Source organism: Ascoidea rubescens, assembly GCF_001661345.1.
Source record: "Ascoidea rubescens DSM 1968 unplaced genomic scaffold ASCRUscaffold_3, whole genome shotgun sequence".
Taxonomy (NCBI): domain Eukaryota; kingdom Fungi; phylum Ascomycota; class Saccharomycetes; order Ascoideales; family Ascoideaceae; genus Ascoidea; species Ascoidea rubescens.
The window spans coordinates 499,657-512,055 of record NW_017962915.1 but is presented as its reverse complement, the minus strand read 5'-3'; the positions used below and the strand labels follow the sequence as shown (position 1 = coordinate 512,055).

Genomic DNA, 12,399 nt, shown 5'->3' with positions numbered 1-12,399 from the left:
TTTCATTTTTGTTTTTAATTGTTTTCAATCATTCATTTCTAACCATCAATTTTAGCTTATTTTGTTTTTTTATAATATGGCCCTTTCTCACTTTTGAATGTTTTTTTTCTCCATTCTCTTAATCTTCTTGGTTTGGTTACTTTCTTCTTATCTTTATCAATCAATTCTTTCTTTCTATAAGGTGCAAATTTCTTTAAACTTATGTATTCGTTTAAATCTACGTCATCTGCTCCCCATATGTCTCTTATGCTCAATCCAAATGTTTCAGGCTCGACTTCTTTATACTTGAACTTTAATGATCCATCTTTATTTCTATCTTTATTCAGTTTTTCTTCTTCTTCATCAATTTCATCTATTAATTTTAATTTGTTTTTATTAACCAATTTTTCAGCTCCAACCTTAATTTTTTCTTTTTGTTTTTTTTTACTTTTCTTTTCTTTTAACTTGTGCTTTTTGCTTCCTTTTTTGACTTCGCCTTTATTTTTATTATCATCTTCTTCACTTTCTTTATCATCTTCTTCATTTTCTTTATCATCGTAATTATCATTTTCACTCATTATTACATCTTCATCTAAATCTTTGTTAATATCTTCCTTTATATCTTCAACATTTTCATCTTTATAGAACTCATCATTATATATTTCATTCATTTTTTTATCCCATTCTTCATTGTCAAAATCTTCATCTAGTAACGCATCTCCAAATACTTTGATTATTTTTTCGGAGTCAATATCTCCATCAAGTTCCTTTTGGATTTCATTAATTCTATCAACAACAAGATTGATTTTTTTTTGTTTCTTTTTTTGCAATTGCTCATCTTTTTTGGCTTTTTCAACCTTAGCTATCTCATGTTTTTTTAATCTTTGTTTCTTTCTGGAATTCAATTTGTTTCTTCGAACTGTTAATTGATTTCTTGAATACGAAACTATGTCAGCTGCATTTGGATCTTCGAATCTAAAATTGTACGCTTTTTCAAAATTTTCTGCAGCTTCATCAAACTCATCATCATCTTCTTCATCTTCTACACCATCATTCAAATTAACTTTCTTGTCCGATTTCTTAGGAATCCAGGCGTGCTTGTCAAAATATTCTTGTAAAAATTTCTCTTGATCCTTTTCTGGATCTGGTAAGTTGTTTGTTATTATTTCAGGTATTTTAGCACGTTCGCTTTTTTTTTTCTTGACTAGAAATCCATCATTATCATCGTCGTCATCTTCGTCTTTATCTTTGTCTTCATTTGAACTATCTTCACTGAAGAAATTTTTTATCTCATCAACTAATTTTTTCTTATCTTCTGCTTGACTTTCGGCAAATGTCTTCTTTCCGTCAATTGACTTAAATTCATCATCATTAGCGTTTCCTTTTAAAAGATTCATAGTCTGATAATCCTTCAAGTATATTGGTTTATCTTTAGGGTTTTTGGTACTGATTTCATCTTCTTTGGTTTCTTGAAAAAATTTTGCATCTGGATCAAATATTGATTTATCGTTGGTTTTAATGGCATTCAACACTTTGTTGATGCCTGTTTCAATGTTCTCAGTTAATAGCTCACCAAACTCATCTTCATCTTCACTGTCACTGTCGCTTTCACTCTCACTTCTGGAATCAAATTCTGAATCTGAATATGAATTCGAATTCAGCTTTGATTTGAGATCTGCTCTCTCTTCTACACTGTTTCCGTCAGACAGAGTAATTTCCTTTGTTTCTTTGGGCTGGAACTGTAGCTTTGCCTTTTCCTGGGCCTCGCGAAGCTTTCTAGCATTGGACTTCTTTCTGGCCATTACAATAAGTCTTCTGTAGTTGAATTATTCGAAGAAGTTTGAACTTTTCATCCAGAAATAAATTTTTATTTTTTTCACAACATGCCTCTGTCTCAAAACGGAAGCGTCTGAAATGTGGCCGCTGGTTTTTGTGTAGAAATTTCTTCTTCTGCTGCTTCTGCTGCTTCAGGAGATGTTGCCTTTTCTGTCTATTCTTCTGGCTCAAGGTTTTGCTATTTTTCTGTTAGATGAAAAATCATGTTGATTACTTTTTATTTACATTAGATTTTGGGATAATTGGCTAGAGATTTCATTAAACAAAAAGCAGACAAAACAAAGAAAGAAAGAAAAATTGAAGAAAAGATAAAGAAAAAAGTTGAGGGAGAGTATAAAAGTACACAGAAGTTTTACACTATTTGCAACAATAATTGAATACTGAGCAATGACAAGGGTGAAATCCACTGGCAGCAAAAAAATAAATCTAAATAGCATTAACAATAGCAATAAAACTAATAGAAATAAAAGATTTAAAAGAAAACATCATATTAAAAAAATAAATGAAAAGGTCAAGTCAATCAGAAAAAATTACTTTGCCCATCCTATCAAATCAAAGAATTTAAATGAACCAAAGAACAAAAAATTCTCAATCAGCCGAAATTTTTTAAACATCAATGCTAATTTTGCTAATTTTGACCAAACTACAAAAAAAAATGGCTATAACACCTTTTCATGCGAATACAAACTAGATAATAAAGAGAATGAATCCAATGGTGTGAATGCCTCTGGTTTTGAAGAGGACGATGAAATGAACATGGAAATCGACAATGATTATGACGATTATAATTCTGATGATAATTCGTTTTTTAGAAAATCACCAACTAAAGGTATAACTGGTACTTTTTCAAACTAATTATATTTAAACAATAATGTTTATTCACTGATCTTAAGTATTAACATTGAAAGGTAAATAGCTGTATCAAATATTGTCAAAACTGCATTTTACAAGATAAACACTTTGAACTCCAAGAGACTATCGCTTCATGACTGTGATCTACATGATGCTAATGATTCTAATTTTGTTCAAATATCAGTGAAAATTCCTGTTTTTCGTTCTTTCAACGATACTATCTCAAAAATAATCTCAAATTATACCCAGGGAATTGTTACAAATAACGAAGACATGCTACTTAGCTACTCACTAAAAAATAAAGCTAACAATTACTCTTATGATACCGATTGTGATCAAAAAGTTGCTTTCACAAATCCCTCCTTCTTCGAACCGTTGTTTTCTGATCGTAATGATAAACTGAGACTGGAAACCACCAATGCAAATGCTGTTGAATTTAATGCTCAGAATCAAGCCCCAGATCACCGGCCCTACTCAAAAATTAAAATTCACGATGTAGCTGATCTCATATTCGATGTTCGTGGATCCTCAGCCAGTTTTTATGAAAAAACAGATCATCTAAATTCATGGAAAAATCTCAAATGTGGTACAACAAACAGATCAATATTGAAAAACAGACAAAACCATAACATTCAACAGGAGTATTTAGGATTGCAGGAGTCTGATACAATGCTATTAGAAAAATGGCTTAATTATTATAACAACTATGAAAATGATAGAAATGAAAATGAATCCTTATTTTCTGATTACAGAAAAAGACAGATTAGCAATTATTATAATTCAATTTAAAGGGCTCTCTTTTTTATAAAAAAATCAATGAAAAATAAACATATATAATATAAAACCATATAAAATAAACAAAAAAAAAATGTTTTATTTTTTAAAAGCATACCAACTTAGGAGTCAACTAATTAAACAAAGCAAACAAAATAAAAATCAGCTATAAATTACATCTATTCATTTTCTCCTTCTTATAATCGCATGAGATGTAACTTTTACTGGATCTCTATTTTGGAACATTTTAAAAAGATTGTCTTTAAAATCATTTCGCAATTTTATTTCATTGATTTCACTATCATTATTTCTATTATTTATTTGGTTGATTCTTTTTTTTTTATTTTCCGACTTTATAGAATCCACCTGGGCTTTTAATTCTTCAACTTCTCCAATTTTGATTTTGATGTCCCTTGAAATTTGGAGAATTAGTTTTACAATTTTCTTTAGATCAAACGTTCTACCAGTATCATTTTTGATGATTCCAGTTCCATTTTGTAATTTCAAGTCAATTAATTGAGTTTCAATATCCTTGATTAATCTTTCATTTGTAAAAAATTTATCCCTAATTTTTTTTTGAATAATTCTTTCATTTAAACTTAATCCATAATCCTTAAAATTTTCGCCTTCACACTTGAAACCTTCCAAAACTTTCATTCTTTTATCAATTTTTACTATATCTTTCTTAAAATCTTCAATCCGATTTAACTGTTTTTTGTACTTTCCTAAAATAGGCTGAGTGGTTTGAATTTTTTCATCAATCATTCTGTTAACAGTAGTAACTTCTTTCAATCTCCATTGATCTTCATATTTAAACAAATCAACACCATGAGCAGCTTCAGCAAATTTATTATTTTCAATAAATATTCCTATGTTTTTGCAATTCTGTTCTAAAACTTTAAATTCAGCAGACAAATCATAAAATATTTCTTCCAATTTCCTCATATAAATATTATCCGTAAAGGATCTTGGATATTTGACATTTGATATTTCAATATGTGGTAAAATATCTTTTGCAACAAAAAAGGGACCATAATAATTTTCCTGATTTTCAAAGGCTTGAACTGAAAAATCTTTTTCATTTTTAAAAGTTTGAACACTGGAATCAATCAAATTGGGTTCTACAGTTTGCGTAAAATTATCTTTTGTTGAAACACTTTTAAGTTGACGACCTGTATTAAGTTTTAACGAATTGTTCTCACTTGCAACTAAGTCTTGTAAATCACTTTCTTTTTTAATAACTTGTTTATCTAATGGTTTTACCGAATTTTCAAATTTTGGAATAACTTGATCTTCCTCCTTTTTTATTCTAAATTCTTGATCACTACTTTTGGTTACAGTATCATAATCTAATTCAGATTGTTCATTTTCACTAGTTTCATTTTGATCACTATCACTATTACTTGCCTCATATTCATCATCACTAGACTCAAAACTTTGAATACGATTTGGAGCATTAAAACTGTTGGTTTGCAAAAACCCCAAAGGTTTTGTATCAGTGCTTTTTATATCACCATTGAAAAGAATATTTTTTGGTTCTGGTGAAATATTATTTTGCGTTGGAATAATTACCTTTTGATCATCATCAGGTTTAAGATTCACGCTTAATTTATTTTCATCTTTCAAGCTATCGTTTTCTTTTTCTTTTTTATTTAAAGAATTTATTTCTGTTTTGCCATTTAAAGGTTCTGAATTGGGCTCCAATTCATTTTCAGATATTCCATTCTTTTGCTGAGTATCATCTGAATCAATTTTTAATTTATTCACAAAAACCTCATTGCTAATCCCAATTTTATTATTATTTAATTTGTTTTCATCATCATTTTCTGGGTTCTGATTCAAAATAGTGCCATTCAAAAGTGGATAACTTGGTGAATGATTCTTTGTAATTTCAATATAAGTTTTATTTAATTCTTCAAGTTCTTCTTCAGAATTTGAAACTGAGAAATCACTTGAATCGGTTTCTTCATTTTTATTTTCGACTTTTCTTGTATTTTGATTGTTAGAAGAGTAATTAAACCCATTATTAGAAGATATGGGTAATTTTTTATTGTTAAAAACATTTGTTACTATATCATCCATTGTAGAATTTACACGGGATGAAGGAAAGATGGTGTTGTTAGAGGAACCATTTGTATTGCCATTGAGAGTGGAATTCTTATCTTTAGATAAAAACCCTTTGGAAGATTGAGCATATGAAGCAAAACCGTTTATTTTAATTTTTTCAGGTGAGGCAGGATGAATTGGAAGTGGAATTTTAGATGATATGACAGGTTTATTTCCAAAAGATCCAAAAGCTGACTTTCCAAAAGTCGAATTACCGAAAGTTGAATTGCCAAAAGCTGAATTACCAAAAGAGGGAGTATTATTATTTGATCCAAAAGATGTGGGGCCTTGTGATTTTAAATTAAATGAGGTTGGACCAGCAGTGGACAAGTCTTTATTAGGAATTGAAGACCAAGTTTTGTTTTCATTTGAAAGAGTGCTAAAAGGAGAACCAAATGCGGATGATGAACCAAATGCATTTTTTGTATTGTTATTTAAATTTCCAAAGCCATTATTGTGAGAGAAAACCAACGATTTAGTTCCGGTACTAAAAGGATTTGAATCTGATTGAAATAACAGGGTAGAATTTTGGTTATTATGATTGTTATTAGGGAGAGTATATTTAGCAAATGGGTTGCTATTTGAATTGTTAGTTGAATTGTTGTTTGGGATTGTGTTATTTTGTATATTACCGTTTACAAGATTATCTTTATTATTAATATTAATATTATTATTATTATTATTATTAGTGTTATTATTACTAGTGTTATTATTATTAGCATTATTTAATTCTTGATTCAATTTAAAAGTAGAAAATGAATCCTCAAGTGAAATATTTTGATCAACTTTTTTAGATGATTTAGAAGAAATGAATTGTAGATGATTCTGTAAAACAGATAAAGGATTTTTCAAATCATAATCATTAGATTTTATAGCATCTATATTAAAAAAATCATAAAAAATCAAAGCACCATTGTTTAATAGTAATACTAACGAGGGTAAAGGGCCTGATTCGCCTTCTATTGATTTAGAAATATTGTAGGAAGGTTCGGTTGAGGTTAAATTAATTGCAAAGCCAGTTGTGGATAAATCAGTGTCATTTTCATCATCAAATGGGACAGTTGCCAATTCGTAATCATTTTCAGGACGTATAAAGTCAACATGATAGGTGTTTTTCTTTGAGGAGAGTAAGGCAATGTCGGATGATACAGAAGAAGAGAAGAATATTAGATTATCAAGATTTGAAGATTTTGAGTAATTGAATAAATTGCAATTGTAGTAATAACCGTATCTAGGAATTTCGGAATAATAGCAGAGATCATAAGAAGAAGAAAATTGATTGTTTTGAGTATTTATTAGATAGTGTTCGTACCGTAAATCAGAGTCGTTGTCATCGTTTGGATTTGAGCTGATATCGTAAACAGCTAGTAGGGTTGCATTGTTGATTGGGATTAAAGATATTGGAAAGAAGTGGTTTGGGGCTGCAGAATTTGAAAAAGTTTTCAATATCAGAAAGTTTGAAGGATCTGAGACATCAGAAAGTGCTACACTACCATTTTTTAGACCAATATATAATTGCTGGAATTTGTAATTGTCGTTGTCATAAACAGAATTATAAGTGAAGGATGAGACATCAGAGTGAATTAAAGATTGCTTTTTAGTTGACAAATCAAAGAAATATAAAGAATGATTGCTTGTTAAAAACGTTAGGTAGTTTGAATTAAAGGGATTGATTTTGAAATCAGTTATGCTTAAAGGGTTTTCAGTGCTCAGGTCATTTTGAATCTCCAATAACAAAGTTGGATTGAAAGAAGACGATTGGATAGTTTGAATTGTATTAACCAAGTAAATTTTACTATGAACTGTATAGTATAAGAATTTTTCGTCTAAAGAAAAAAGCAAATGGTTTATATTTGAAGCATTGAAAACATTGCTGCCGTTGTAGTAGTAGAAATCGTTTTCTTCGTCACCAGAATCACTAAAATCGCTGTCAGAACCTGAATTTGACACATTTTCTGGCGAGACAGCCAACTTTGCTGAATTGGAGAATAGATCCTCAATGGAAGCTATGACTAGTTTGGAAAGACCAGCAACTGCAAACACCTTGGTGAGATTGCCCCAAGCTAGCAAGTTGAAGTAGTGAGGGCTGGAGCTGGAGCCGGAATCTGCCAAAGGATCAACAAGCTTAAAGGATCTTTCCAGTCGTTTGTAGCCAAACTTGTCAGAAACAATTTGGTCTAAGGCATCCATTGTTGGAGAAGAAATTGGCGAGGGATAGAGATGTGTGCAATTGTTTCTTGATCAAAACAATCTTTGGCTGAAATTTTATTTCTACCCTTGAAGATTTGTGCTCTGGAAGACGGTTGCGAGCACGAGTATGCACGTGTGATCTGAGTAAGGGCTGAGTCAGCGTGCTTACTCAGTGCTTACTTAGCGTGCTGACTCAGTACTGACTCAGCAATCCCGGTGCTGCGGGTGTGGCGCGTGAGGGTTCCCTGTTTTTCTTTTTTTCCAGATGTGTTTCTTTAGTCGATATTTGCTCGATCTCTTTTTCCTGGCTGAATCTGCACCAGGGAAATTGGTTTCCTTGGAAGATGTTCCTCTCTTTCCATTTGACAACCACAACAAGGCAAATCCACTCGTATTTGTAATAGGTATGTTCTTTTTTACTGATTTGATTTTGGTATTGGCCCTGAAACATCTAGCCAGAATTATATAAATGGCCCTGATTTCCTGCTCCTTTTGAGCTTTCTTCTCTTCCAGAGGTATCCTGGAATAACACAACACAACACAACACAATGAGACTGCCATTTCGTTTACTTTTTGCTGCTTTTTTGCTCAGTCTCCTAGCAATTTCTCACTCTTTGGTTGTTGTCGACTCAACTTTGGCTTCGGCCTGTATCTACTATCTCAAGACCTATGATTGGGGTTGTGGCTCTCATGGCAATGGCATGAGTGCCTACAAGTGTCGTTGTGCTAATGTCAACTGGTTAGGCTCTGTCGCAAATTGCATCTACTCAGAATCAAATTCAACTGCAGCCATTGACCATGCTTTGACCCATGTTGCTACTCGTTGCAAACAGAAAGCTGGCTATGATTACTCCTTGGACGATATGAAGTCCTTTTATCTAAACGCTACGCTTTTTCTTAGAGACCCAATTGAAGCAATTGACACTTTCAATTTGGTTACTGATCCAGTCAACGTCAACCAGTCTGAATTTGATTTCTACGATCAAAGTTTCAAAGACTTTAGCTTTTCTGTTCAAAGATCCCAGTGGTTTGGCTGGGGTTTAGTCTTCTACTGGGCTGCTGTTTTAGCTGTATCTTCTTTATTCAATTTAAACAAAAGATATTTAAACATCAAGTTTTTAAACTCAAACTATTTGAAAAAATTTCTTATACTACCTCTAATTGTCAACAAAAACAATTCAAATTCCTTTCTCTTTACAAAAGTATTGAGAAATGCAAAGATTCCCTCCATTGTAAATTTTTGTATTCTATTTGTTTTCGCAATCCAAGTGATCATCTCCTGTTGTGTTGGTTATGACTTGCAATTACCAAATGCTTTCATTAATGACAGATGGCACATGAATATGACTTTAATTAGTTACAGAACTGATTTAATGTCAATTTCTCTATTTCCTTTAATTTTCTTTTTTGGTATTAGAAACAATCCTTTCATTCCTCTAACTGGTCTATCCTTTTCAACTTTTAATTTGTACCATAAATTCATTGCTTACATCATGGTGATTCTAGCATTTATTCACGCAATTATTTGGACCGTTTATAGCGTTAGAAATGGCGGTTATCAAGCCTGGTTTTCTGACACCTATTTCCAATATGGTGTTGCTGCAATGATTATTAGTTCCATCTTACTATTCCAAAGTTTGAGATACTTTAAAGATCACATTTATGAAATCTTTTTGTTGTTACATAAAATTTTAAATGTCTTTTTCATTGTCGTAATGTATTTTCATATCAATACGCTAGGATGGTTGGGATGGATTTGGTCGATGGTGGCCATTTGGTGTTTTGATAGGTTTGTTCGAATCGTTAAAATTTGTTTATCTGGTGGAATTCAAACAGTTGATTTGTATAGATTTGATGATAATGTTATTAAAATGTCAATTAAAAAACCCAAGTTCTTCAAATACTACCAAGGTTCATACAGCTATATCTATTTTCTTTCAAACTCATATTGGTTCTATTCTTTTCAATCCCATCCATTTTCACTAGTTTCGTCTCCAATTGAAGACAAGGGTAATTTGATCATCTACTTTAAAGCTAAAAATGGTATAACCAAATCCATTTTGAAATTACTCAACGACTTGAAAGCAAACGAACCATTGAAATTGAAAATCATTATTGAAGGACCATATGGCAATTCAACTGGTATCAGAAAAAAGGCAATTGAGAATAAAAAATTCGTTGGAATTGTTGGTGGTTTGGGCGTTACTGCAGTTTATCCGTCATTTGTTGAGGTTTTGAAAAATAGAGATTCAAATTCATTAGAAGATAAATTCAATGAAAAATCTCTTCATAGCAACAACAACAACAACAACAACAACAATTCAACAGATACTTCAACAGTTAGTTCAAGCAAAAATGATGATATTAATACTTATAATCATGACGATTATTACGATAATTCATATACAGACAAGTTCTATTGGATAATCAATGATTTAAATAACTTGAACTGGTTCCATAAAGATTTAGACTGGTTGGTATCCAAAAACTGTTTTGTTAATGTTATATACACTGGAAGTAAAGATATAAAATTCGAAGAATTGGTCAATATTCCAACTAACGAAATTCATTACAAAATCACTAGAAAATATTCTCGTCCAGATTTGAATGAAATTGTCGAGAAAAATATTTTTGAATCTGTTGAAGATAACAAGGAAATTTCAATTCTTGCATGTGGACCAGAACCATTTAATAATTCAGTGAGATATTCGATTAAGAATAATATTACACCTGAAGTTAGTGTAAAAGTCAACTATCATGAAGAGAATTTCGGTTGGTAGATAATCATAGAATTAATAGATTCTTATTAGATTCTTACATCACTATTGTATTTTGTTTTTGATTTTATTCAATTTTTAGCATTTAGTCAGCCTTTTAGTTAGCTTTTTTTTTTCCTGTGTTTTTAGCGATATAGAAATTGATAAATATTTCAACTTTAAAGTATTAACTGTACTCCACCAAGTAATTGCAAATGATTTCTTTCTTGTTGGAGATTTAGTTCTGCAACGTGCTATTCTGTTAGTGATTGAGAAAACTCAACAGAGTTACAATTCATATTTCGAGCAAAAGAACAATCAATGGTATTGATATAAAAAACCATTATATTAAGGCAATTATCTCAAACACTCAAGAGGCTGAGAAAACTGCAGCATCTTAAAATGACATCGTTACGGTGGATGATATCATATAATTGGCTTATTTTAGACTGGTTTGTTTCGCTCGGTAGAAAAGGGATGGTTTGTTTTTGTTGTGATAAAGACTTCAGTATTTTAGCAGAAAATACTCAGTAAATTATTATGCAACCATTATAAATCATTTGTAATATAACGAAAAACACAACAAGGCTTTGAGTTTCAAAACTAATACAACCATTACAAAAAGACAGTAATTCTAGACCAAAAGACAAAACCAGACCTTTGCTGTGGCGAGTGAAAATTGTCGAGATTAGCAACGTTTTGGTTTCAAAAGAAAAGGTAAAAGGCTTTTTAGTTTGAAAAAAGGCAGACCCGCTCTGCTGGTAGTGTTTGGTTTTTCCGTAGTGTCGGCACCTGCCTGTACCAATACACGCATATGCACCAGCATGCATAATGCGATCTGATGCGACTCTCGGAAAAACTGCCGTGTACAGATGCCGAAGCGCAGCTTTTGAGTGTCTCGGCTGCTTTTGTCCTTTCTTGTTTGCTTGGCGCTGGAGCGTTCAGATAAGGCTCCAGCTGTATTTGATAGCAGTGCATATTATAGTTCTGGTTCGAGAGGCTCTTTTTCCAACGATATATTGAGATTCTACTGTTTCCAAGCGTGGATGCTGGAACCAGCGTGCTTTGCCTTGTCAAACGGAAAAACATCTTCACTATACACTTTCATGACTGTCCTTTATCCAGATTTGCAATTTGCACATCTCACACGACCTGTAAGCGTTGGTTGGAGATTGGGTTTACAATTGACTTCTGCTTTATCTTCTTTTATTTTCTCATTTCTTATTGGCTTTGTCTTGCTTGTGTTGTTTGTGCTGTTTTTTGATCTGTCCATGTTTTTGTTCGGGACTGGATTCCGTAGAGATTTCAGCTTGTAACCAACAAAATGTTTAAATTATCAATACTCTTTTTGGACCCTCTTATCTTAAAATGTTTACTAAATGCAAAAATTATTGTACGGTGCTTTTCTTTTGATTTTTTATCCTTGAGTGCATGTATTCAAACAAAAAAATTTAGTGCTTTTTTCTTTATATTTAAACTCAAGACGTTCAAAAAACTTAATCTAATCTGAATATTGTTAACAACATCAAAAACGTTATATTTTTCAATATTCCAGCCAATTTGCAACTATAAATTACTGTCAGTCTTCCTTAAATTATGTTTTTGTAAAATTTTCTTCAACTCAACAATTACTATCAATTTGTTTTTTTTGTTTCCAAAGATAATAATTTTATCTGGTTTCTCTTTCTCTTTATTTTTTCTTCAAAATGAGTGAACAAAAAGCGTCTACCTCTGATGGCAGTATTAAAAACAATTTAGGGTACTCCGAAAAAGAAATAACTGCTGAAAATGGTGGAGAAACACATCTAGCCTATCTCGATGAAGATAAAAAGCTCCATAAAGATTTAAAAGCACGTCATATTACCATGATCGCCATTGGTGGTGCATTGGGAACTGGATTGATCAT

At 31.6% G+C, this 12,399-nt stretch overlaps 6 protein-coding genes across 6 annotated transcripts; 4 read left to right on the top strand and 2 right to left on the bottom strand.

Moving 5' to 3' along the window:
• Positions 1–56: 56 nt before the first annotated feature.
• KRI1 (Kri1p) lies at positions 57–1,781 on the bottom strand (the record flags this gene model as incomplete). Its single annotated transcript, XM_020194433.1, has 1 exon — positions 57–1,781. One exon carries the CDS (start codon positions 1,779–1,781, stop codon positions 57–59), a length of 1,725 nt encoding a protein of 574 aa, XP_020048657.1.
• Positions 1,782–1,942: 161 nt separating this feature from the next.
• On the top strand, positions 1,943–2,805 carry ASCRUDRAFT_134340 (uncharacterized protein). The gene has a single exon (XM_020189073.1). It carries the CDS (start codon positions 2,203–2,205, stop codon positions 2,668–2,670), a length of 468 nt encoding a protein of 155 aa, XP_020048656.1. The 5' UTR covers positions 1,943–2,202; the 3' UTR covers positions 2,671–2,805.
• Positions 2,806–3,655, top strand: ASCRUDRAFT_134347 (uncharacterized protein). Its single transcript, XM_020189074.1, has 2 exons — positions 2,806–3,480; positions 3,576–3,655. The coding sequence occupies exon 1, from the start codon at positions 2,941–2,943 to the stop codon at positions 3,454–3,456; it is 516 nt and encodes a 171-aa protein (XP_020048655.1). The 5' UTR covers positions 2,806–2,940; the 3' UTR covers positions 3,457–3,480; positions 3,576–3,655.
• Positions 3,530–7,773, bottom strand: ASCRUDRAFT_74747 (FG-nucleoporin NUP159). Its single transcript, XM_020192808.1, has one exon. It carries the CDS (start codon positions 7,735–7,737, stop codon positions 3,625–3,627), a length of 4,113 nt encoding a protein of 1,370 aa, XP_020048654.1. The 5' UTR covers positions 7,738–7,773; the 3' UTR covers positions 3,530–3,624.
• A 286-nt stretch (positions 7,774–8,059) lies between these two features.
• On the top strand, positions 8,060–10,742 carry FRE1 (ferric/cupric-chelate reductase). Its single transcript, XM_020192807.1, has one exon. It carries the CDS (start codon positions 8,286–8,288, stop codon positions 10,515–10,517), a length of 2,232 nt encoding a protein of 743 aa, XP_020048653.1. The 5' UTR covers positions 8,060–8,285; the 3' UTR covers positions 10,518–10,742.
• Positions 10,743–11,545: 803 nt separating this feature from the next.
• ASCRUDRAFT_134325 (uncharacterized protein) lies at positions 11,546–11,886 on the top strand. The gene has a single exon (XM_020189071.1). The coding sequence runs from the start codon at positions 11,600–11,602 to the stop codon at positions 11,807–11,809; it is 210 nt and encodes a 69-aa protein (XP_020048652.1). The 5' UTR covers positions 11,546–11,599; the 3' UTR covers positions 11,810–11,886.
• The last annotated feature ends 513 nt before the right edge of the window (positions 11,887–12,399 follow it).